The 27,706-nt window shown below is 37.0% G+C and overlaps 1 protein-coding gene across 17 annotated transcripts in view; it reads left to right on the top strand.

Moving 5' to 3' along the window:
- The window catches only part of FOXJ3 (forkhead box J3), a 127,229-nt gene that overhangs the window by 56,096 nt on the left and 43,427 nt on the right, over positions 1–27,706 (top strand). For 15 of the 17 annotated variants that reach the window (XM_086382346.1, XM_086382398.1, XM_086382314.1 and 12 more), the window contains 2 exons: positions 4,237–4,311; positions 21,762–21,845. In XM_086382346.1, the coding sequence (XP_086238472.1) occupies positions 4,237–4,311; positions 21,762–21,845 (159 nt within the window). Of the gene's footprint in view, positions 1–4,236; positions 4,312–8,193; positions 8,264–21,761; positions 21,846–27,706 lie in introns of all 17 variants that reach the window. The other 2 variants (XM_086382440.1, XM_086382430.1) reach the window with 1 other exon arrangement.

Raw genomic sequence — 27,706 nt, 5'->3', positions numbered from 1 at the left:
GGAGAATACTGGAGAGGGGTAAAGAGAGGACTGCAAGGAGATCCAACCAGTCCATTCTGAAGGAGATCAGCCCTGGGATTTCTTTGGAGGGAATGATGCTAAAGCTGAAACTCCAGTACTTTGGCCACCTCATGTGAAGAGTTGACTCATTAGAAAAGACTCTGATGCTGGGAGGGTTTGGGGGCAGGAGGAGAAGGGGACGACAGAGGATGAGATGGCTGGGTGGCATCACTGACTCAATGGACGTGAGTCTGAGTGAACTCCGGGAGTTGGTGATTGACAGGGAGGCCTGGCATGCTGTGATTCATGGGGTCGCAAAGAGTCGGACACGACTGAGTGACTGAACTGAACTGAAATGAAAGAGAGGAACGAAGCTATTGTACTAGTTTTTGGTGCGACTGGTGTCCTAGACTGAGATGGTAACAGAAGAGATGGAATAAAGAAGGTAAATTGAAGGCAGACTTAAAAAATTTGGTGATGGATTTGTTTTAGATGGTAAGGAGGAGGGAGGAGTTAAGGAGGCTTGACAGGTGTCTGATTGGAGCAGTTATATGAATAAGCAGAGAAGAGGAAACTAAAGGAAGACCACATTGGAAATAAAGATTGAGTTTAGTTTTAAACATGTTGGGTTGGAGTTTCTGGCGATGTCTAGTAGATTGTTGAAAATTTATGTTAATTTAGGAGAAAGGTCTGTAACAGATGTTATTGAAGCCATGGCTGTGGATGAGATTGCCTACACAGCAAATGTAGAAATGAAAAAAGAACAGTGGTAGAATCTGGAAGATTTCCAGCTTTTAAGCTTTTTATAGAGGCGGAAGACCCAAGTAGAGATGTGTTCTTACAAAGCCATTTAGAAAACATGACCATTTTGATTTCATCTTGATTTTTTTTTTCCATCTTGAAGTTTTTAGATGGGTAGTTTTTCAGATTAGTTCTTTCTTTCCTTTGTCTTCTTTTGGATTTGGACTGAGTACTTTTTGTGATTTCATTTTATCTTCACTAATATTTTATTAGTTATATCTCTTCCTAAATTTTGTTTTGGGAAGTAATTATTCTAGAACTTACCACCCATATATTTAACTTATCACACTCTACCTTCATTATACTATTTTCTATATGGAGTGAGAACTTTATAAACCTTATACAGTTGATCCTTGAATAGCCCAGGCAGTGCAGGCTGACTCCTCCACAATCGAATGTATAATTTTACAGTTGGTTCTCCATATCTGTGGTTCCACGTCTGCACATTCAACCAACCTTGGATTGTACAGTACTGTAGCGTATTGTGGTGGTGGTTTAGTCACCAAGACATGTCTAACTGTTGCAACTCCATAATTGTGGCTCGCCAGGCTCCTCTGTCCATGTATTTCTCAGGCAAGAATACTCAAGTGGATTGCCATTTTCTTCTTCAGGGGATCTTTCTGACCCAGGGATCAAACCCATGTCTCCTGCATTGCAGGCGGATTCTTTACTTCTGAGCCATCAGGAAAGCCCACTATAGTATGTATTTATTGGAAAAAAGTATGTTTAGTGGACCGGTATAATTCAAACCCATATTGTTCAAGGATCTGCTATACTTCTGATTCCCCTGAGCCAGCCTTTATGTTGTTACCATGTTTTCCTTTTACATGTTATAAACCTCATAATAAGCTGTTATATTTGCTTTAGACAGTCATCTTTTAAAGGCATTACAAATAAGAAAAAGTGATTTTTGAAAATTTGCCTTCATTTTCACAGTTTCTGGAACTCTTCATTTCTTCTTGTAGTTTCAGGTTTCCATTTGGTATCATACTTCTGCCTGAAGAACTTCCATCTGACATTGCCAGCCAACTGGTGGTACAAAAAGTGAATTTTTTCAGCTTTTGTGTCTTGCAGAGTCTTTATTTTGCCTTCATTTTAGAGAGATATTTTCACTGCATATAGAATTGACTTTTTCTTTTATTATTTTAAAGATGTCGCTTTTTTGTCTTCTAACTTGCACAGTTTTTTGAGACATCTGCTATAATTCTGATGTTTATTTCTCGGTACATAATCTTTTTTTTTTCTCTTGCTTCCTTCAAAATGTTCACTTCATTTTGAATTTCAGCATTTGGGCTATAATGAATATAGGTGTGTGGATTTTTAATTCCTTCTGCTTGATGTTCTCTGAGATTCTTGCATCTGTGATGTGTCCTGCATTATTTTTGGAGGACTCTTGACTGTTACTTCTTCAATTTTTTTCTCTGCCCCATTCCATTTCATTTCTTCTTCTGAGACCCTAATTACATGTATTGTTAAACAACTCTTGGATGACTTTTTTTGTATTTGTGCATGTGTACATGCCCGCATGCATATGTGTTAGTCTGGATAATTTCTACTGATCTAGCCTCAAGATATCTGAGCCTTTCCCTAGTTCTGTCCCATCTACTGATGAATCATCTAGGGAATTTTTTATCTTTGACCATGGTTTTTTGAAACATAATCATGTTACATTTGACCCTTTCTTATAGTTTACGCATCTCTGTTGAAATTCCCCATCTTTTGATGCAGTTGTGCACTTTTTCTGCTTGTTGCTTGAACATATAGTTTTCTAAAAGTGCTTGTCTGATATTTCTGACATCTGTGTCATTTCTCAGTGGGGTTTTTCTGATTACTTTATCTTTTGATAGTGGATTTTTTTTTCCCCCTTCTTTTCCATGTCTCTTGCAACTTTTGACAGTTTTAGCTACATGTGTAGAAGAATGGTTGAGATAGAGGTAAATAGTATTTATAACTGTAAATGGACAGTCATCTTTTTTCACAGGCCATTTGTGTCTGGGTTGAATTACTCTTACCAGAAGTTGAGCTGGATTTGAGTTTCGTTGTTGGTACCTTTACCTTTAGTATGCCACAGACTTTACGTTCTTCCACAGTAGACTCCTGTTACCTTGTGCTTGGAGACAGGCTTGGGTATTGTAGAGTTTTCTCAGTGTTCCTGCTTTCTCTTTAGGTTTTAGTTGTCTCTGCCCACCTTGCTGCAGATGGGGGGCTCCATGCTTCTGCCCCTCCTCTGTCAGTAGATTATTACTTCTCATTCCTGCCAGGCTTGTGCTAGGGTCTAGTGGTTTTGTGTTCTTTTTTTTTCGGTCTTGATCCAGACTTAGTCTTACTCAGGCCCTTGGACCTGTGGGGGAGGGGTGTCCTTTTTCAGTGTTTTTTTGCCCCCTCAGCCAGATCAGTTATCCTTGTTTATCCAGTTAAATTTGAGTGGGAGTTTTGTGCCCCTTTCCAAGCTATAGTCAACCTCCAGCTCAGTGTGGTATATTGGAGTAGAGTCCTGGCCCCAGGGCAGTTTCTGACACTTGTCCCATTGTTGTTGCTGTTACTGTTCAGTCTGTCAGTCATGTCCGACTCTTTGCAAACTCAAGGACTGCAGTATGCCAGGCTTCCCTGTTCTTCACTGTCTCCTGGAAATTTTGGAGCATTTCATTAAGAAGAAATGGCCTGTAGGTATTTTCTTTAATAATTGAGGCATAGTCCTGTTTATTCATGAAAGATTACCTGTTTCACAGCTTCTTCAGGTCTCTGTGTTTTCCTTCTGTCCAAGTTGGTTTTCCTTTCCTGCTGTCATTGAGGAACCTGCATGTTCTTGCTGACTTCTGTAGCCCATGTCTTCCCATGTGGTTTTCTTTCTTACATATCGTAGTGAGAACCTAGTTGGTTTTTATGTGCTGCTCTTGTAATGGAGCACATAAACTTTTTAAACTCATTAAAAAGTGGTAATATATGTGCCTTGTGGATCATTTGAACATGATAGAAAAGTGAAAGGAAGAAAATAATCTTCACTTATAATTCCGTGTAGAATAACTCCTAGCATTTTGCATTCTGCCTTGTTTCTAAGAATAAATAAATTAGCTAATAAATATATACCACAATTAAAATCACAATATGCATATAATTTTTTATTTGGTGTTTAACATTGATCATAGACATCTTCTTGCATCATTAAAAGATCTTACTAAACATTTAAAAAGGGACATTTACTCCTTGTTTGGAGTTTTGTAAGATTCACTGGAACTATCTTTTCCAATAACTATTTCCCTTTGCAGCATTCATAATTTGAAAATCAGATTTAAATTTGAAGCTCATTTAAAAAGCTTATTCCATTTGTAATGATATGTCAGCATATAGAGATATTTAGGTTGCTGATTCTGTTTTTAAAGGGGGTTTTGGTTTTTGGATTCCAATGACCCTATAGCTTTTCTTTTTTAATTTCAGAATTCCATCCGACATAATCTGTCACTGAACAAATGTTTCCTTAAAGTGCCTCGATCCAAGGATGACCCTGGAAAGGTAGGATTCATTTTCTTAAAATAATTGGATTCCTCATTGTATCTGTTGGCATGTTTGAATCTGAGTTATACCTATTATATAAAGAAAAAGAATTGGGATTAAAGCTTCAGGACCTTGTGTAGTTCATTGATAAGATACCTTTGTGAAATAGCAAGTCCTCCGTTACCCTATACTCCCTGTTCTACTTCACCTCGCCTTACCCTATTTTAGTTTGTATGCTTCAAGGAAACAGCAGACAGGAAGAGATTTCTTTTCAAGCAGTAAGAAGCTAGCTAGCTACTGAAGAGTTGGTCTTCTGTTCCAGGTTGCTGTTTCTAATCTAGTTTTTGTTTGGTTATTTTTTTAAGTGTTATGTATTAAATTAAACATGACTTTTGAATTTCTTGTTAGAACCACAATTTATTGTTGCATATAAGAAGTGAATCTGGGTCAAGGGGGAAAGGAGTGAATCTATATGTAATTGACTAGTGGAAGTAATTCTTACCCTGAAGTAAAATTTTTCTCTGTTTTATCCTTGTTTTCTTGGTTCTCGTTTTTTCCTCTTCATTCCATTTATCTTCTGCCATTGTTGCATTTTTAATATTTTATCTGCAGAAACTTTCTTTTTTTGAGTTTCAAACTGTATCAACTGAATTGTGGCCTGAACTTGGTACTAGTTGTTTGGTTTCTGAAGCTCAGAGTACTTGCTTGCACCATTTTTCGTTGTCATGATAAATTGATAGATTAGGACTTTTGAGATAGTCTATCTTTTGGAAACCGCACATTCTTTTTCTGTTGGTTAGACTCTTCGTCACCTTCTTCAGGCTACTGTCACTGAAAGAATTTTTCTAAAATGTAAGCCTGATCATGATATCACCCTGTTTAAAAGCACTCTCCAGTGTCCTGGAGGTGTTTCTTACATCCTTTACTATCTTTTCCTTATCTTCCTTTCTAGCTATGATTTTACCTTACTCAATATCCATTGTGAGGAACTACTTGAAGTTTTCCATACATACCTTTCATATAGTTTTCTCCTATTGCACAAACTCCCTCTACTTGTCTTCATACTCCTTGTCTTTTAAGATTGAGCTGCAACATTACCCTGTGAAGTTTTTTTGTTTTCACGTACTTCAATTGAGTTTGTTGTTCCATCTTTTGAGTTCCTGTTACTTTGTCATCACTATAGTAGCTTCTAACTGATTTCTCTATCCTATGCTATGCTATGCTAAGTCACTTCAGTCGTGTCCGACTCTGTGTGACCCCATAGACAACAGCCCACCAGGCTCCCCCGTCCCTGGGATTCTCCAGGCAAGAACACTGGAGTGGGTTGCCATTTCCTTCTCCAATACATGAAAGTGAAAGTGAAGTCGCTCAGTCGTGTCCGACTCTCAGCTACCCCATGGACTGCAGCCTACCAGGCTCCTCCGTCCATGGGATTTTCCAGGCAAGAGTACTGGAGTCGGGTGCCATTGCCTTCTCCGTTCTCTATCCTAGGGCTTACTATCTCCAGTATATAGTAGCCAGCCATCTTTCAAAAATGGCCATATGGTCTATGTTTAAAAATCTTCATTGGTTTATTTACTGCCTTTAGGTTAAAGTCTAAATGTGAAGAGGATGGGGATAGTTTGTATATAGTTCAGTTTTTTAGCCCCAGTTGCTTGCACAGTGACTGGTGGCACTGAGGAGACACTCCTGTTGAATGAATGAATATAAAGCTGACCCCTGAACAATGCATGGGTTAGAGGCATTGACCCTCTGCCAAGTATAATTTGTAGTTAGCCCTTGGTATACATGATTTCTGTGAATCCACAGTTCCACATCTCCCAGATTCAACCAACTGCGATTATGTAATATTGTATTTAATATTGAAAAATGTGTGTATAAGTGGACCCGTTCGGTTCAAACCTGTGTTGTTAACCGTATTGTATCCTCTGTTAGACTGTTGACTTCTTGAGGTTAGGACATGGAGAGTTATTCATCTCAACTGTAAAGCAGGCACTCTTAAATAATGTTTTATGGCATCTTCTATGATCTGCCCCATCAAGTTGATTCTCAATAAGATTGAATAAATTATTGTAATAGTCTTGTTTGACACAATTTACTATTTGTGTTCATAACTCTCTAAGGTTGTGAATAAGAATTGGTAAAATTTTTCTTAGCTTTAAAGCAGGCTTATTATAAAAGAAGAGGAATTGTAATTTATATTTGCTTTATTACAATTTCTGATGAGTAATGAGGGTATATGAATCTGACTAAAAGTCTTCTTAATAGAGTTTCAAGATTATCTGTGTTATTAGAGTTCTATGAAGCTAGTAATTGCAATCAGATTTAATTTTTAAATGATATTTAAATCATTAAAAAATAAAAAACCAACACCCATGAAGCTTAACTATATCATGTACTAAATTTTAACCAGTTGGAGATTTGTTTAGTAAATCTTGTGCTGTCAGCTTTTCTTTTGTGCAGAACTTAAAAGCTTTTCTCCACTTTTAATTAAATAATATCATGGGGGTATGGCAGGTGATTAAGTAATACTACATTATTCTTTGCAACTGTTCTTTTTGAATCAGGATTGTCTTACTATTATGCAGCCAAAACAGTACAGAAATTGAATCCTGGTAGGTTAATAAAGTAGAAGGCAATGGCACCCGACTCCAGTACTCTTGCCTGGAAAATCCCATGGATGGAGGAGCCTGGTAGGCTGTAGTCTTTGGGGTCGATAAGAGTCAGACACGACTGAGCAACTTCCCTTTCACTTTTCACTTTCATGCATTGGAGAAGGAAATGGCAACCCACTCCAGTGTTCTTGCCTGGAGAGTCCCAGGGACGGGGGAGCCTGATGGGCTGCCGTCTGTGGGGTTGCACAGAGTCGGACACGACTGAAGCGACTTAGCAGCAGCAGGTTAATAAAAGCTTTTAACTTTTAGCAGTAGTCTTTTTAAAATTTTGTTTTTATCAAATACATCATTTGGAGAAGGAAATGGCAACTCACTCCAGTTTTTTGCCTGGAGAATCCCATGGACAGAGGAACCTGGCAAGCTACAGTCCATGGGGTTGCAAAGAGTAGGACACGATTGAGCAACTAACACACACAAATACATCATTGTTCTTATTGATTTTAGTCATTGTAGTAAAATATACATTTGATATGATAAATATCATACATTTGATAGTGTATTTATACTAATAGTCATTTTTATTTTCAGTCTCAAGGTGAGATTTAAATACCAGTTCTTAATTGATTTCGGTCAGAAGTAAATGTAAATCTCATAAAGTAGATTTATATGAATAAAATCATTTTGGTTTTTAATATCAAAATAAGATTTTTTTTTTAAATAAGTTCTGTTGCTTAAAACAGTTTGGAAAACGTTAAATTTAGCCCATTTTATAGATGAGGAACTAAGGTCCATAAATGAGGAATGACTCACTCAAGTTCAGTGTGGAATTAGAACCCAGGTGTATTGGCTAGACTTACTTGCAAGTCACAGGAACCTATTACAGACTAACTTAAGGGAGAATATATCTGCAGGAGGGACTGAAATGGGAGCCAGATTCTTCAGTTGTATCACTGGGGATGTCTCTTTATATCTGTTAGTTCTACTAGCTTCTCTCATGGCTTCATTTTTAGCCAGATTTGTGGCAGAGATGGCCGTCAGCAGCTTCTGGCACATATTCACTTAGTTCAGTAACCCTTAGCAGTGTTTGGTGCCCACCCCACCAAATCCCTGGAGTACAGCAAACATCTTAGAATGAATGCCCAACAAGGAGACTACAATTGGTTTCTTGGTTCCTACTACTGGTGCCTTTTCCATTCTACCAGTCAGTCTTCCTTGAAAGGGAAGCCAAAATGTTAGTTAAGTTTTGGTACTTATGAATTGTTTTTTTTTTCTTTTTGTATTACAGTGTTTCCTGGCATTTGAGGAGCTTTTCCAAAACCACCCTCACCACAGTGGGAGAAAACCATTGAGCCAAGGTGGGGTGGGAGTAGTTTTTGGTCTTGGGTAATGGGTGTATTTTAACCCCTTAGGATTTGCAGGCTTCTGCCATGATCCAGATGGGTCCAAAGAGGTTGAGTTAGAAGTAGCTCATACAGCTTTTTTTCCCATAATTCTGTGGTATATAACTCTGTTCAGTGTATCCACCAGAGAGGTGTAGTGACCAACTTAAACTTGAGAAGTTCTTGTTGAATTACAGGTGCTTTTATATGACTACTTATTACTGACTCAATCCTTATTTTCTAGTAATTTTTGTCATAAAAGCCCTTAATATTTGATACTCTCCCAATATACCCTAATGGTCTGAAATCCATTTTTCTTAGTTCCCTGAAACTAAATGCAAACAGCTACTTTATTGCTCTCTTTAAAAAGAAAATCAAAATGAAATTGTATTTTGCACTCATAACTCTGCTGCCTTTTTTGGGACAGATTTGTTTCCTTTCCCCTGATGACAGCCCTGTTTCTGCATCCTGTAATCTGTCTGTCTCCTTTTTTTTTTTTTTTATTCCTGTCTTTTATCTCCTCGCTTACCATTAGCTTTGTATTTTTGTCTGTTTTTTAATCTAATTTTTGCCAAAAGTCTTCTCATTCTGCAGTTCACACATGCCTCTTTATTTTAGAAATAAGTATTTTTGCTCATATTATGAAAAGACAAATTCTATCAGCTAAATTTTGTTTTAAAAAAATAGAGTTCTCTTTTTTTGCTTTCCAGCTTAATCTTTTCTCAACCTTGTTTATTCTTCTCTAAGTCAGGAAAATGATACTTTGACTTTAAAGGAGATAAAAGATTATAAAAGGTAGTTTCAGCAATTGTATAATTAATAGCAGGAGTGGGCTCTGGAGAAATTAGATGATAATTAAGACCCCATGAAGGCCACCTGCCTGGCGTGGGAGAGATAACTGCAATGAATTCATTGTAAGAAGAGTTCTTTGTTTTTTGGTTGGTTTTTCTTACCTGGATTGGGGAGGTTGTAAAATGCTCAACGGCTGTGGAGATTGGGGATCTCCTGATTTGTAAAGAAACAGCAAACTTACTACTAGAGGGTTAATTTTTAAAAGCTCTGAGATAGTGATTATTTTCTACTCCTATCCTCTGTCGTAGTATAGGAGACCATAACATAGTTGACAGATTGCTTTTGTTCAAAGTGTATTCTTTTTTTGGTCCATGTTAGTACTGTATTGTATTTATTTGTAAATTGTCTCTTATTTATTGGAATTCTGTTTGGGTCATTTCATTTGTAAAGCGTTGTAGAAAAACTGGAAAGGTTTGAGAAAACATAAGATACAGCATTGAGTGATAAACAGTGTTGCGAGAATTATAGATATGTACCTTGAAGAAGGAAGATAGTGTAATTTTAATACTAGCCTTAAAATAGATGCATGATTTTTGTGAGGAAGAAGTTGACCTCTTATCTGTGTCTTTGACTAAAACCAAACACGAAGTGGAATTTAAAGATAGGCAAAAGTTTTCTTGGACAAAAATAAGGACGTTACGTTTATTGGGGTGAAAAAAAAAAACCCCAGGGTTCCCAAGGGAGGCTTTAGAGGTTGCCACTTTTAAAGCACCTCAAGGAGAGAAGAAATTAGCAACTTTCGTAGTAGCTTTAACTCATGATAGGTAAGAACACCAGTTGAAGACTGAGAAGAGGACTTGATCAGGTTTAGCTGAGGGACCCATCAGAACACAGCTGAGATAGAATGAGTAATTAAGGGAGCTAATGTAAGTACTAACATGAAGTCAGGAATGAAGAAAATGCGTTGGTACCAAGGGTGCATGTTAAGACAAGAGTAGTTATGAATGTGAGACAGTCCCTTAGACAAACCAAGGTTAGAAAGCCCAGAGTAAGCGTTAAGAGGGGCATTCAGAGAGGGTTTGAAAGATTGGGATAGATAGGAGGTGAGGGTCTGATTCAGAGAGATAGCACTGCAGAAACAGAAAGAAGTACTGGCATACAACGCTGACAAGACACGATTAGTCAAAGCAGTTTAGTTAAGAACTGTGTTTTATTTGCACATAACAGTATTCTCTATTCTCTTCTTAGGAGCAGTATATATAACATTTTGTTGGTGGTGGTCTCCTTTCCATATCTACTTTTTTAAAAAATAATTTTTTGCCCTCAGATTAATTTTTTAATTGCCCCTTGGTAGTCAGCACTGCCTTGTCCCCCACCCCAAGCCCTGGCAACCAACCACTGATCTATTTTCTGTTCTTATAATTTTGCTTTTTCCAGAAATTCAAATAAGTGGGACTCATTCAGTAGGAGGCCTTTTGAGTCTAGCTTCTTTTACTTAGCATAATGCATTCGAGATTGATCTTTGTTGTTTGGAGTATCAGCAGTTCCATTTTGTTTCATATAGCCAGTCTTATGGATTTGCCACAATTCAATCACCATTTGAAGAACATCTGGGTTATTGCCAGTCATAAGTTCATTTGAACGTGAAGTTTTCTTTTAGACTTAGAACAGTAATTAACTTGATAAATCTAAGACACAAGACAGTGTTGAATTTAACCTGAACTAGTAACGTATATGTAATAGTTATTATATGTGAGTCACTCAGTTCAGTTCAGTTGTTCAGTCGTGTTCGACTCTTTGCGACCCCATGGACTGCAGCACGCCAGGCTTCCTTGCCCATCACCAACTCCCGGAGTTTACTCAAACTCATGTCCATTGAGTCAGTGATGCCATCCAACCATCTCATTCTCTGTCGTCCCCTTCTCCTCCTGCCTTCAGTCTTTCCCAGCATCAGGGTCTTTGCAAATGAGTCAGCTCTTCACATCAGGTGGCTAAAATATTGGAGTATCAGCTTTAGCATCAGTCCTTCAGGACTGATTTCCTTTAGGAAGGACTGGTTGGATCTCCTTGCAGTTCAGGGGACTCCCAAGAGTCTTCTCCAGCACCACAGTTTAAAAGCATCAATTCTTCAGCACTCAGCTTTCTTTATAGTCTTAACTCTCATATCCATACATGACTACTGTAAAAACCATAGCGTTCACTAGACGGACGTTTGTTGGCAAAGTAATGTCTTGACTTTTTAATATGCTTTCTAGGTTGGTCATAACATTTCTTCCAAGGAGTAAGCGTCTTTTTATTTCATGGCTGCGGTCACGATCTGCAGTGATTCTGGAGGCCCCACCCCAAAAAATGTCTGCCACTGTTTCCCCATCTATTTGCCATGAAGTGATGGGACCAGATGCTGTGATCTTAGTTTTCTAAATGTTGAGCTTTAAGCCAACTTTTTCACTCTCCTCTTTCACTTTTGTCAAGAGGCTCTTTAGTTCTTCTTCACTTTGTGTCATAAGAGTGTTGTCATCTGCATATCTGAGGGTATTGATATTTCTCTCACATGACCTTCTAAATTTTGTATAAATATACCTCATTTTATTGTGCTTTACAGATATTGCATTTTAAAGAAATTGACGTTTGTGTCAACCCTGTATCAAGCAGGTTTATTTGGCATCATTTTTCCAGCAGCATATGCTCACTTCATGTCTCTGTGTCACATTTTGGTAATTGTTGCAGTATTTCAAACTTATTTTTATTACTTTATTTGTGATGGTGATTTGTGATTGGTGATCTTTGATGTTACTCTTGTGATTGTTTTGGGGTACTAGGAACCACATTCACATAAGACCACAAACTTAATTGATAAATGTTGTTTGTATTCTGTTAAACTTACTGGACTTTCCTCCAATTTTCATTTCTCTTCTTCTCCTTGAGCACCCCTATTCCCTGAGACACCAATATTTAAATTAGGCCAACTGATAACTCTGCAGTGGCTCCCAGGTGTTCACGTGAAAGGAAGAGTTGCATGTCTGTCACTTTAAATCAAAAACTAAAAATGGGCTTCCTTGGTGGCTCAGTGATAAAGAATCCTCCTGCCAGTGCAGGAGACATGGGTTCAATCCCTGGTCCAGGAAGATCCCACATGCCATGGAGCAGCTAAGACCTTTGTACCACAACTTTTGAGCCTGTGCTCTGGAGCCTGGAAACTGCAGCTACTGAGCCCTCGTGCTACAAGCACTGAAGCCTGTGCGCCCTAGAGCCTGTGGTCAGCTACAAGAGAAGCCGCTGCAGTGAGAAGCCCATGTACAGCAGCTAGAGAGTAGTCCCCACTTGCTGCAGCTAGAGAAAATCCTGAGCCAGCACAGCCCAGAAATAAATAAAATTTTTAAAAAGTTTCACATTGAAAGAAAAATGATTAAGCTTAGTGAAAAAAGCATGTCAAAAGCTGAAATAGACTGAAAGCTCTTGTGCCAAACATTTAACCAAGTTGTGAGTGCAAAGGAAAGGTTCCTGAAGGAAATTAAAGTCCTCCTCCACTGAACACACAAATAAATGATAAGAAAGCAAAAATAGTGTTAATATTGATATGGAAAAAGTTTTAGTGTATGGATATAAGATCAAATTAGCTACAACATTCCCCTAAGCCAAAGCCTAATCCAGAGCAAGGCCCTAACTCTCTTCAATTATATGAAGGCTGAGAGCTATAAGGAGGCTGCAGAAGAAAAGTCTGAAGCTAGCAGAGATTTGTTCATGAGGTTTAAGGAATGAAGCTGTCTCCATAACATGAGAGTGCAAGGTGAAGCAGCAAATGCTGATGTAGAAGCTGCAGCAAGTTATCCAGACAGTCTAGCTGAGATAATTCTTTGTGATGGCAACACTAAACAACAGATTTTCAGTGTTGACAGAACAGCCTTCTACTGGAAGATGATGCCATGTAGGACTTCTGTAGCTAAAGAGGAGAAGTCAGTGCCTGGCTGCAAAGCTTCAAAGGACAGACTGACTCTCTTGTTAGGGGCTAATGTAGCTGGTGACTTTAAGTTGAAGCCAGTGCTCATTTATCATTTTGACCACCACAATACGTCTGACAACATGATTTACTCAGTATGTTAAACCCACTGTTGAGAAAGAAGTGTGTTTCGTAAGGATCTAGCTGCCATAGTGATTCCTCTGATGGATCTGGGCAAAGGAAATTGAAAGTGCTCTGGAAAGAATCCAGCATTCTGTATGGTGTTAGAAACACTCACAAATTCATTGGAAGAGGTCAAAATATCAACAGTAACAGAATTTTGAAAGAGGTTAATTCCAACTGTCATGGATGGCTGGGAGGGGTTCTAGACTTCAGTGGAGAGGTAACTGCAGATGTGAAGTGGAAATAGAGAACTAGAATCAGAAGTGGAGCCTGAACTACTGCAAACTTTTGACAAAACTTCAGTGTTGAGGAATTGCTCCTTAGGGATGAGCAAAGAAAATGGCTCCTTGAGATGGAATCTACTCCTGGTGAAGGTGAAGATTGTTGAAACAACAGCAGAGGAATTTAGCATATTACATAAACTTGGTAGAGAAAGCAGCAACAGGATTTGAGAAGATTGATTCTGATTTTAAAAGAGATTCTGTGGGTAAAATCCTATCAAATAGCATTACATGCTACAGAGAAATAGTTCATGAAAGGAAGAGTCAGTTGATGTGGCAGACTTCATGGTTGTCTTATTGCCACACAGCTACCTCAACTTTAGCACCTACTATGTTGAATAGTCAGCAGCCATCAGCATAGAGGCAAGACCCTCCCTCTGCCAGCAAAAAGATTGTAACTACCTGATGGCTCAGTATTGATGGTTAGTATTTTTTAGCAGTAAAATATTTTTAAGTTAAGGTTGTACATTGTTTTTTTTAGACATAATGCTGTTGTACACAATAGACTACAGTATAGTGTAAACATAACTTCTATATGTACTGTGAAACTAAAAAATTCATGATTTGCTTTATTGTGATATTTGTTTTAAATTGTAGTGGTCTGCAACTGAACCTGCAATATTGCTGAGGTATGCTTATAGTACTTTTGTTGGAATTTAACATGGTGTATTACTTAGGAAAACTTTTATAGGGAGCTTGCCTAGCAGTCAGTGAAGGAAGTTAAAGAGACTGATGTCAGTGTGACTTTGATAAGAGTTGAAGTTGCCTCAGCTCCTGAATCAGGTGAAACAAGTGTGGATTTAGCAGACACAGATTTCAAAACAGCCATTATAAATATGTTGAAAGAATTAAAATAAAACATACTCTAATAATTAATTAATGAAGAGAGAGGGAATTTGAATAGAGATGGAAACTAGAAAAGAACCAAAGAAAAATTGTAGAGATGAAAATACAATAACTAAATGAATAATTTACTGAATGGCTTTAACAAAATATTGGATACACCAGAAGAAAAGATCAATTGATCAGGAACATCTGAGAATTATAAATGTATGTGGCCAAAAACAGAGCTTCAAGAAATCAAACAAAAATTATCAGAACTAAAAAGAGAAATCAACAAATCCACAATTTTTAAATTGTGGTGTAGTTGATGTAGTGTATTATAGAAGTTTCAAGTGTATCACATAAATAATAGTGATTCACAATTTTTAGTCATATTTATAGTTATTATAAAATATTGACTATATTCCCTGTGCTGTACAATATATCCTTGTAGCTTATTTATTTTACACATATACCCAGGAGTGGAATTGCTGGATTACATGGTAGTTCTATTTTTAGTTTTTTGGGGGGAACCTCCATACTGTTTTCCACAGTGACTCCACCAATTTACAGTCCCACCAGCAGTGTACAGGAGTCCTCTTTTTTTTCACATTCTTTCAACATTTGTTATCTGTGGTCTTTCTGATGATAGCCATTCTGGGTATGAGGTGGTATCCCATCAGCATTTCCCTGATGATTAGCGATGTTGTGTGAACTGTTAAATTGACATTAATCCCTTCTAAATGATGAAGTCTTTGAGATGTATATTTTTTGACTAGAGGAATTAGATTAGGAAGAAAAAACAAAAAGATACTTAGGAAATTCCAAACATTTAGAAATTAATGTAGTTCTAACATATCTCTGGGTCAAAGACATCATAAGAATATTAGAAAATATTTGAACTGAGTGATGAGAGCAGAAAATATAAAAATTTAAATACTTTTATTTGAAAAATCAGAAGGGTCCAAAATCCATTACTTTAAGCATCTTTCTTAAGAAGTTAACAAATAAGAACAAGTTGAATCCAAAGTAAGTAGAAGGAAGGAAATAATAAAGGTAAATAAATAAAATAGAAAATAAACAAAAAGCAGTGAAACAAGAAGCAACAATGCCAGTCTTACACAAATTCTTACCAAAAAAAACATGAATGAAGAAACAGTTCATTTCGTCAGCATCACCATGATGGCAAAGAAGTAACAGATCTATAGACCAGTATCTTTGTGAACTTAGACCCAGTAATCTTTAACACAATATTAGCAAATTAAATTCATTGATATATAAAAGGGAAAATAGATCATGAGCAGGAAGGATTTGTCCCAAGAATGCATTGCAGGTTGAAATTAAAAAACCAATTGATTTAACTCACCGTGTGAGTAGAAGAAAACTGAAAAAAATAATATCTCAAGTGTAGAAAATTTTTACAAAATTTGATACTTATTCAGCAAGCTAGGTATATAAAGGAATTTCCTTTATTTAAAGACATCTATAAAAAAACCTACATTTTATATCATATTTCATAGTGAGACACTGAATGCTTTTGCTCTGAGATTGAGAAATAAACAAAAATGCTTATATTCACTGTTACCATTGTTCTGTTAAAGGTTCAAGCCAATGAAGGCAAAGAAAAAAAAGACATCCAGGTTGAAAAAGAATATTTCTTATGTTTGCAAGTGACTTTATTGCATATGTAGAAAATCCTAAAGAGTCTGTGGAATAGCTGGTAGAACTAATAAGTGAGTTTCGCAAGTCATAAGATACAAGTCAGTACAGTTTTTTTTTAGTTTTAATTTTTTAATGCTATCAATTAATGGTTGGAAAATGAAGTTTAAAAGAAAAGCAGTTCCATTTACAATAGCATCCAAAATAGTGAAATACTTTAGGGATACATTTTAACAAAATATATTCAGCCGATTTATTGAAAATTGTAAAACACTGCTGAGAGAAATAAAGCAAGACCAAAGTAAATGGAAAGATATAGCATGTTTGTGGAATAGAGGACTCGTAGATGTCCGTCTTCCCCAAATTGGTTTATAGAGTTAATGCAACCCCAATAAAAATCCTAGCAGGCTGCTTTTTAAGAAATTGACAGACTGATTCTCTTAGTCGTATGGAAATACAAAAGACCTAGAATTGGCAAAACAATTTTTTTGGGGGAAAAAAAGATTGTAGGACTATAGTGCTTGATTTCAAGACTTTCTATATAGCTATAGTAATCAAGACAAAAGGGTATTAGCACAGGGGTAGATGTGTAGATCAGTGGAACAGAATAGAGTTCAGAGGTAGACTTACATATATATCCAGTTGATTTTGGTAGAGATGCCAGTGTAATTCACTGGGGAAAGGACATAGTCTTTTTCAAGAACTGTTTATGTCTTGGTGGAAGAAAAATTTATATTGATCCTTAACCTCACACTTACACAGAAAGTTAACTGTATATCTACCTCAGACAAAAGACTTGTTATTTAAAAAGTATAAACAATTCTTAAAAATAATCAAAAGTCTTATATAACCTAAATAAACCATATGGTCAAAGTTATGAATGACTGCTTTGCAAAGGATGATACCTGGATGCCAGTAAGCACATGCAGAGATGCCTGTCAACATTATTCATGATGGAAATGCACGTAAAAATCACTAAGGTACAACTGCACATCCCCTGCTGCTGCTGCTGCTAAGTCGCTTCAGTCCTGTCCGACTCTGTGCGACCCCTAGATGGTTGTAATTGGTAAGACTTAAATACCAAGTGTTGTCAAAGACATGGAGCAGTTCAACTCATATATTGCTAATCAGTTCAGTCGCTCAGTCGTGTCCGACTCTTTGCTACTCCATGAATCGCAGCACGCCAGGCCTCCCTGTCCACCACAACTCATGGAGTTCACTCAGACTCACGTCCATCGAGTCAGTGATGCCATCCAGCCATCTCATCCTCTGTCGTCCCCTTCTCCTCCTGCCCCCAATCCCTCCCAGCATCAGAGTCTTTTCCAGTGAGTCAACTCTTCGCATGAGGTGGCCAAAGTACTGGAGTTTCAGCTTTAGCATCATTCCTTCCAAAGAAATCCCAGGGCTGATCTCCTTCAGAATGGACTGGTTAGATCTCCTTGCAGTCCAAGGGACTCTCAAGAGTCTTCTCCAACACCACAGTTCAAAAGCATCAATTCTTGGGTGCTCAGCCTTCTTCACAGTCCAACTCTCACATCGATACATGACTACTGGAAAATCTACTCACATCCATACATGACTACTGGAAAATCCATAGCCTTAACTAGACAGCCTTTGTTGGCAAAGTAATGTCTCTGCTTTTTAATATGCTGTCTAGGCTTGCAGTTAGTCATTGTCATCTCCAATGGCCAGCCACTGTGCTGCTCATCTCAAGGCTCTTGTCTCCTTTGCAAGGCTTCTTGAACCACCACTGCACTATATGTTAGCAATTCCTGGGCCGATTGCATTGTTGATGTTGCGAGTTGTCTCTGCTGCTTTATGACCCATTTTGAACTTGAATAAAATCACTTGAATTTGCTTTTTGTCTAGCATCATTTCTGTAGTCTAAAATAAATGTAAAATAAACAGCAAGTAATAAATCATTGGTTAAAAAAAATAGAAAAATGCACATTGAAATGATGTATAACATAACCACATTTGTTTAAGAATGTATTCCAATATCAAATGGCAAAGTTCATCAGTGCAAAACCACCATTACGTTTGCACCAACCTAATAAACACGTAGTGGATAGGGTTAGGCTTATGAACAGTTGTTTTCTCTTTTGTTGATCTATTTGTGATAAATTACAGCCAGTCATATTTTGTGTGGAAGGACCGGTACATATTAGTTTTTGTAGTTTTATTAAAATGTTTAATAACAAATCACTGTAATGTTTGGACAGTAAGTGGTTTCTCAGATTAATACAAATATACACACTCATGCAAAACAAACTAAATACTGAAATTCATCATTTCCATGAACAGTGATTTAAACTGTTGTCCATTGAATTTGAGTATTTTTCTTCCTGCTTCACTTTCAACTTTAGTAACAGCTGGGTGTAGAACTTTTTCTTGCTTTGCTTATTTTGAGACCTGCTAGCCTGAACCATAGTTATGAAATTGTTGTTTTAATTGTTAGTGCTTAATTTCTGTAGCATTTACATTTTACATGATTCTTGGCAAGTTTACGTCAGGTCTGGTAGGCTTATTAGCTGAAATGCAGTGACCACTTAGAAAAGATAACGTGGAAGAGTGCCCCAGTATGGCTGTGTGTGAAGTGAGATACACTGCCTAGATTAGGACCTGGGGAAGCCTGATGTTATACCCCGTACTTGGCACGGTTTGTGCATTATCTTCCCTCTACCCCCATTCTAACACATGTTTATTGAGTACTTACTCTGTGTCTGATGTGGTACCTGGCACTGTTGATATAGAAATGAGTTTCTATGCTTTAAGGAATTTGTAGCCTAAAAAGGGTGTGCTGTATGTGCATGTGTGTGTGTGCTCTAAGTCACTTCAGTGGTATATGACTCTGTGACCCTAGGAACTGTAGCCTACCAAGCTCCTCTGTCCATGGGATTCTTCAGGCAGCAATACTGGAGTGGGTTGCCATGCCCTCCTCCAGGGGATCTTCCCAACCCAGGGACTGAACCTGAGTCTCTTATGTCTCCTGCATTGGTAGGTAGTTCTTTACCACTGGTGCCACTTGGGAAGCCCCATAAATAGTATAGAGAGAGCTTGTAGAGAGAGAGATGAATTCTTGAGTATTGTAAAAGGATCAGAGAAGGATTCCTTTAGATAACATCTGAGCTAACATTTGGAGGTGGAATATGAGTTTGTCAGTGGTAAGGTAGCTGTTATAGGCAAGGAGATAAGCATGTAGGACAGGCACAGATGCATGAATGAACATGGTGTATTTAAGGAGGTATATTCAGATAATTCATGCGGGGTACCACAATTGATAGATGAAAGCTGCACTTCCCCTCATTGTCAAATGCCAGTTTCAGTTCAGTCGCTCAGTATCTGACTCTTGGCAACCCCATGAACCCCAACACACCGGGCCTCCCTGTCCATCACCAAATCCTGGAGTCCACCCAAACCTATGTCCATTGAGTCGGTGATGCCATCCAGCCATCTCATCCTCTGTCGTACCCTTCTCCTCCCACCCTCAATCTTTGCCAGAATCAGGGTCTTTTTAAATGAGTCAGCTCTTCGCATCAGGTGGCCAAAGTATTGGAGTTTCAGCTTCAACATCAATCCTTCCAATGAACACCCAGGACTGATCAATCTCCTTTAGGATGGACTGGTTGGATCTCCTTGCAGTCCAAGGGACTCTCAAGAGTCTTCTCCAACACCACAGTTCAAAAGCATCAATTCTTCAGCGCTCAGCTTTCTTCACAGTCCAACTCTCACATCCATACATGACCACTGGAAAAACTATAGCCTTGACTAGACAGACTTTTGTTGGCAAAGTAATGTCTCTGCTCTTTAATATTCTGTCTAGGTTGGTCATAACTTTACTTCCAAGGAGTAAGCGTCTTTTCATTTCATGGCTGTAATCACCATCTGCAGTGATTTTGGAGCCCAGAAAAATAGTCAGCCACTGTTTCCACTGTTTCCCCATCTATTTGCCATGAAGTGATGGGACCGGATGCTATGATCTTAGTTTTCTGAATGTTGAGCTTTAAGCCAACTTTTTCACTCTCCTCTTTCACTTTCATCAAGAGGCTCTTTAGTTCTTCTTCACTTTCTGCCATAAAAGGGTGGTGTCATCTGCATATCTGAAGTTATTGATATTTCTCCCGGCAATCTTGATTCCAGCTTATGCTTCTTCCAGCCCAGCATTTCTCATGATGTACTCTGCATATATGTTAAATAAGCAGGGTGACAATATACAGCCTTGACATACTCCTTTTCCTATTTGGAACCAGTCTGTTGTTCCATGTCCAGTTCTAACTGTTGCTTCCTGACCTGCATACAGGTTTCTCGAGAGGCAGGTCAGGTGGTCTGGTATTCCCATCTCTTCAGAATTTTCCACAGTTTGTTGTGATCCACACAGTCAAAGGCTTTGGCATAGTCAATAAAGCAGAAATAGATGTTTTCCTGGAACTCTTCCTTTTTTGATGATCCAGCAGATGTTGGCAATTTGATCTCTGGTTCCTCTGCCTTTTCTAAATCCAGCTTGAACATCTGGAAGTTCACGGTTCAGGTATTGCTGAAGCCTGGCTTGGAGAATTTTGAGCATTACTTTACTAGCGTGTGAGATTAGTGCAGTTGTGGGGTAGTTTGAGCATTCTTTGGCATTGCCTTTCTTTGGGATTGGAATGTTGTCATTGCATTGTCATTGTCAAACATTGCCTGGAAAAGCAACCTGGGAAGACTAATTAAATAATAGAGGCCAAGATTAAACTTGATTCTGGTCCTGGCTCTCAAATTCTTGGTTGAACAGGCTTTTATTTTTTTGAGCTTGGATCTCCTCGTTTGTATATGTGGAAACTATATAATATTTGCTTTTCAAGATACTTCTCGAGGAAGTCACAATTTGAGGGCCTGGAATACAGTAGGACATCAACATGTATTTTTGAAAGAGTGGTCTGAGAACTTGTATCAAAAAATAAGGGAGAATGAATAGTTAAAATTAGAATAAACAATAAAAGATATATCTATAGACCATTGCTTCCCAGGGTACACTTATTGTATAAAATGTGATCAAGAAAGTTGTTTTATAAAATGTTTCACTTACTTGTTTAGTTTTCGTGAGGTCCCAGGTTGCAGAAACTACACATCAGATTCTGGCAACTTCCCTGGTGGTCCAGTGGTTGAGAATCCTCCTTCCAGTGCATGGGGCGTAGGTTGGATCCCTTGCTGGGAACTAAGATCGTACATGCCATGGGGCAGCTAAGCCTGTGCACCGCAACTAGAGAGCCCTTGTGCTGCGGTGGAGCTTGTGCACTGCAATGAAAAGATACTGACGTAGCCAAATAAATAAATATTTTAAAAAGTTGTGTAGGCATTGCAAGTTATTACTGCAGAGAAAAGCAAGGAAGCTGGGAAGGAAAAGACCATAAAATAGCAAATTAAAAAATAAAATTAAGGGAAAAAATTAAAAGAAACATTCTCTTTCCCTTGAATGTCATGTGCTGTTGTAATGATCACATATGTTCAAATAAGATTTAGTATATGTACATTTTAAATGTCTTTGGATGGTCATTTTCCTGTTTTTATTTGCCTGTGACATATTTCTTGGACTTGGCTTCTTCAGATTGTGATTTTTTTTAATCTTTAATAATTAGTTATAAATGGACTTCTTTTCTTATGTAAATGTTTACTTTTCCCAGTTGAAAATTAGTGTTTCCTCTCACTCTACTCTCCCATTGTATCTGCAGAATGTTTTCTTTTGAAGCACAGGATTGTGAAAGTCCATGTTTAATGTTACAGAATTGCTGTAATATACTGTTAATATTTGTTTCTTTACCTTTAGGGGTCCTATTGGGCAATAGACACCAATCCGAAGGAAGATGCGCTGCCTACTCGGCCAAAGAAGAGAGCACGATCTGTAGAACGGGTAAAAAGCTCTTTATCACTAGTTTAGTATGATGGGGTTATTATTTTGGAAATATAGATCTCAAAAATTCATATTTGTATAATGCTGTAATTTCCAATATTACAGTAAGTATAACTGTAATGAAGGTAATATTTTACTTGGGTGACATTTTCTGTTTTTTTTTTCAAAACATTTTGAGACTTATTTGATCCTGACAGCTCTTGAGTGAGGTGGGCAGTTTAGCAATCAGGTAAAAGGGTTTTTGTTTGTTTATTTGTTTTGTAATTAGGGCACAGTTATCTAACTGAAGGTTGAATCCAGGGCTCTTCATTTGCTACTCTTCCCTCTCTGCATCATTGAGGACTGGTTTTAGGTAACAAAACCATTCACTTTGACTGCAGATAATCAGTCTGATTATATTGAATTTTCCTGATTATCCTCAAAATGCCTTTTCCTGATTCCAACTATGTAATAATTATTTTGTGCACAAAACTGTAAGGACCTCAAGCTGGGCTTAAATTGGGATTGGATGAGCCATGAGGTACGGCAGCAGTGGAATTTAGTCAGGCAAATTTATGGTGCCAGCAGAGGGAATTCAAGTACTCTAGTTACTAAGCTTTGCAAAATTAAAAGTGAACTCTCAGGTCAGAACCCTTTTTGGTTTTTTACAAACCAGAATTTAAAAAGGTTTATATTGATGGTATAGTTTTATGGTAATAGAGTTTTAAGGCTGAGATGATGAGCTCTGTAGGTAATGGTTTGAGAGGAAATGACCTTTGGTTATTGCTGTCAAGCTTTTGTTTTTTTTAAACATGCGACTTGTTTTTTTTTTGGTATCTTTTTAAAAATTTATATTCTATTTTTTAAAGTTTATTTTTAGTTAGAAGAGAATACGGACTTTTATTGTGTGAAAATGTGGAGAACACAGTGTTTAGCAGCTACTGCCAGAATTTGAAGGAAGGGGAGAAGAGTCCACATCATTTAACCCAGAGCGTTAGCATGGATGATTTTATCTTGAGGCTGAAGAATTGTGGTCTCTACCATTTGCTCTCTCCTTCTGAATTTCCTGGAACTTGAATATTTTTGGAAATTTGAATTGGTAGTTGGGTTGACAACTGGGCATTCTGTTTGGATATGAAGCCTGGCTTTTATTCTGTTACCTTGTTTCATAATTCTTAGAGCAATATTTCTTTATTTCTAAAAGCATTCTTTTTTTTTTCTGAAGACCATATTGTCAGTTTTATAATGGAAGTCTATGAAAATATAGTATTCTGATTACAGAATTACATTTTATATACTAAGTATATGTTTTTGAATGTGTATTTGAACATGTATTTTCTATATTTTCTGCTGTTTATATTTTTATCTTTTAAGTTTAAAGCATTTAAAAGATCCAACAATTTGCCTTTGTAATATAGTGCCATAAAATATCCAGTACCAGAGCCTTTCAGTTAATATAGTATATTTTTGCCTGAGCTTTGTGTTGGTTGCTACTGTAGGAGAGGAGCCTAAAGAAAGAGAACAGCTGTGAGCAGAGTATGTCTAATCAGGGAGACAGATGTTGTTTAATACAGAGTACAAGCTCTCACAAATACTCTGAAAGGTAATATTTTTACAAAACATAATTTTGTGCCCTGATAAACTGATGTGTCTGTACTTGTTTATTTAGAGGGTTTTTGGGGAACAGGTAGTATTTTTATTAGGACACAATTTGTATTTAAGTGTACTTGTATTAAAGTAGTTACTGGGTTTTATCTAAGGGAGTACCTATGGTCAAATAGTATGATTGTTAAACATTTAGAACTTTTTGTCAAAAACTAAACATGACCCACAGGTTGAAACTTGAAAGAGTTTTAAAATGTAGATGGTAAAATATGTTGACATCCCTGAAAGCTTATTAAACTTCTGAAATGTTATTTCTTTGTCCATGTGTAAACATCACAGTTCTATGTGAAATATTAATGTATGTCACAAATTTTTGAAGAAAGAAGAGTTTTTAATGTAAGAGAAGCAATTTTTAAAAATGCACGTAATAGTATCTTCATGTCTTAAAGGAAAAGTAAAGCCTGATTGTTATCTCCAGCCTAGTATTCTTAACACAATTGTCTGGACTATCTTCCTGTTCCCTCCATTTACTTGAATAAACCTCTGTTCTCTTTTGTCCATTGTGGTATTACTTTTTTCTTTTCTTAATCCTTGAATATGTATCAATAAATGCCTTTCATTTTACTTTTTCTGTTTTCTTTCATCATCTTACCATGTTTTCTTTATTTATCATAAAGTAGACATGAATACCTAAAAAGAATTATTAATAAAGTTTAGCATGGTGAAGATGAATGGGCTCCATGACTAGGATTCCTGTGTTTTCCTTCTGGCCTTACTATTTACATCTTTTGTGACTTTTGGCAAATTGTTAGAATTTTTGAGCTTCAGAATCCTCAACTGTAAAGGAAAAGGATAGAAGTCTTAACAGCTGCCATGGACTAAATGTGTTCCCCTAAATTCATATGTTGAAACCCTAATCCCAGTGTGATGGTATTTGGAGTTGAGGCCTTTGCTAGGTAATTGGATCAGGACTGTGAAGCCCTCATAAATGGAATCAGCGTCATAATAAGAATAGGCCAGAGAGCTGGCTAGCTCTTTTCTGCCATGTGAGAATACCAATGAGGATACCTGCAAAAGAGCTCTCACAAGAACCTCAGCATGCTGGTACCATGATCTTGGACTTCCAGCCTCCAGAACTGTGAGAAATAAATTTCTGTTTTGATAAGCCACCAGTTTATGGTATTTTGTTATAGCAACCTGAATTAAGATAACACCATAATAAAAATATAATTGAGTTTATGTGGTAGATGTTTTTTAAGAATTTTATGCATATTAAATTATTAATTTTTATAGCAAATCCAAATGATGAAAGTGATAGACACAGATGTTAATTTGTCCAAGGGTACAAAGGACAGTAGTAAGTACCAAGGCCAGAATTACGAACTCAGTCTGCCTTAAGGGTCTGTGCTGTTTACAGTTGCACCACACTGCCTCTAGTATTTGCTGTGCTGAAGATCATAGCACTCAATCAGATTTCTTTTCATCTATACATATCTTATTATGAGATAATGGGCTTTATTTATTTTTGGATCTGAATACTAATTTTTTTCTTTAATGCTATTTAAAAGTATTTTTAAGTCAGTTGATATACAACATTATATTAGTTTCAGGAATATAACATAGTGATTCAATATTTTTATAGATTATACTCCATTTAAAGTTATAAAATAATGGCTATATTGCCCTGTGCTATACAATATACCTTTGTTGCTTATTTATTTTATACATGGTAGTTTCTCTTAATCCCATACCCTTTACCTTGCCCCTGCCTTCTTCATTCATCTCACTGGTAACACTAGTTTGTTCTCTATATCTAAGAGTCTGTTTCTCTTTTGTAATTTATTTTTGTTTGTTTTTGAGATTCAGCATATAAGTGATGACATAGAATGTTTGTCTTTGACTTATTTCACTAAGCATAGTACCCTCTGAGTGCATCCATATTGCTACAAATGGCAGAATTTCATTCTTTTTTATGACTAATATTCCTTCATACACACACAGATTTATATATATATATATATATCTCTCATTTCTTTATCCAGTCACCTGTTGAGGGACACTTACATTGCTTTCATATCTTGACTGTTGTAAATAATGCTGCTATGAACGTTGGGGTGCATGTATCTTTTCAAATTAGTGTTTTCGTTTTCTTCAGGTATATACCCGGGAGTGGAATTGCTGGATCATATGGTAGTTCTTTTTTTATTTTTTGAGGAACTTTCATATTATTTTCTATAGTGCTGTACCAATTTACAATCGGAGAAGGCAGTGGCATCCCACTCCAGTACTCTTGCCTGGAAAATCCCATGGATGGAGGAGCCTGGAAGGCTGCAGTCCATGGGGTTGCTGAGGGTCAGATACGACTGAGCGACTTCACTTTCACTTTTCACTTTCATGCATTGGAGAAGGAAATGGCAACCCACTCCAGTGTTCTTGCCTGGAGAATCCCAGGGACAGGGGAGCCTGGTGGGCTGCTGTCTATGGGGTCACAGAGAGTCACGACTGAAGTGACTTAGCAGCAGTAGCAGCAATTTACAATCTCACCAGCAGTGTACTAGGGTTCCTTTTCCTCCACATCCTTGCCAGCATTTGTTTGTAGACTTTTTGATGATAGCCATATTTACAGGTATGCAGTGATATTGTGATTTTGATTTGTGTTACTCTGATGATTGGTTACTTGTTAAGCATTGTTTCATGTGCCTGTTGTTCATCTGTTTATCTTTTCTGGAAAAGTGTCAATTCAGATCTTTTGCACATTCTTTTAATTGGGTTGTTTGTTTTTTTTGATGTTGAGTTGTTTGAGCTTGTTAATATATTTGGGGTATTAACTCCTTATTGGTCACATCATTTGCAGATGTTTCTCATATTTAGTAGGTCTTCTTTTTGTTTTGTTGATAGGTCCTGTTTGTTTACTTTTGCTTTTGTTTTTGCCTTAGGAAACAGACCCAAAATAATAATGCTATGATTTATGTCAATGAATGTTCTACATATAGCCTTTTCTAGGAGATTTATGTTTTTTGGTCTTACATTTAGTTTTTAATCCATTTAGAGTTTTATTTTGTAATAGAGTTTAAGTTTGTAAATGATGTAAGAAATGTTCTAATTTCTTTTTACATGTAGCTTTCCAGTTTTCCCAGTTTTTCATGTACTGAAGAGACTCTTCTATTGTACAGTATATCCTTGCCTCCTTTATCATAGATTAATTGGCCATAGGTGTATAGGTTTATTTCTGGGCTCTGTTCTGTTCCATTGGTCTTTGTATCTGTTTTTGTGCCAGTGCCATGCTATTCTCATGACTGTAGCTTTGTAGTATAGTTTGAAGCCAGGGAGTGTGATTTCCCAGCTTTGTTTTATTTTTCCCCCTCAAGATTGCTTCGGCAAGTTAGGATCTTTTGTGGTTCTGTATAAATTTTAGGATTAGTTATACTTCTGTGAAAAATGTCATGGGTATTTTGATGAGAATTGCATGAGGGCTGTAGATTGCTTTTGGGTAGTATGGTTATTTTAACAATACTAGTTCTTCCAGTCCATATACATGGGATATCTTTCCCTTTCTTTGTATATATCTTTCGTTTCCTTCATCAGCATTTCATAATTTTCACAGTATATGTATTTCATTTCCTTATTTAAGTATATTCCTAGGTGTTTTTACTGTTTTTGATGCAATTTTAAATGGCATTTTCTTGCTTTTTCCTTCTGATAGTTCATTATTGGTGTCTAGAAAAGCAACAGATGTCTAAATATTGTATCTTACAGCTTTACTGAATTCATTTCCTAGTTCTGAGAGGTTTTTTTTTTTTTTTTTTGGCTACAAACTTTAGGGTTTCTATATATAGTATGATGTTATCTGCAAATAGTGACAGCTTTACTTATTACCTTCCAATTTTTTCCTGTCTGATTCCTGTGGTTAAGGCATCTGGTACTATGTTAAATAAGAAATGGCAAAAGTGCAAATTCTTAGCTTATTCCTGATTTTAAAGGAAAGGTTTTCAGCTTTTCACTATTGAGTATTGGCTGTTAGTTTGTCATGCATGGCCTCCTTTATGCTGATATATTCTTTGTATACTAACTCTGATCAGAGTTATCATTGTATCATAAGTGAATGTTTAGTTTTGTCACATGCTTTTTTTGTGTCTTTATATGTTGTTGAATTTGGCTTGCCAATATTTTGTTGAGTATTTTTGCATCTATATTCGTCAGAGATACTGGCTTGTCATTTTCTTTTTTTGTAGTGTCTTTGTTTGGTTTTGGTTCACCAGATCTCTTCATTTTGAGAG

Source organism: Bos grunniens, chromosome 3, assembly GCF_055505025.1.
Source record: "Bos grunniens cultivar Pamir isolate PY7600 chromosome 3, Bosgru_T2T1.0, whole genome shotgun sequence".
NCBI classification, from domain to species: Eukaryota; Metazoa; Chordata; class Mammalia; order Artiodactyla; family Bovidae; genus Bos; species Bos grunniens.
The sequence above is the reverse complement of the archived record's forward strand: the minus strand, read 5'-3'. Positions and strand labels throughout refer to the sequence as shown.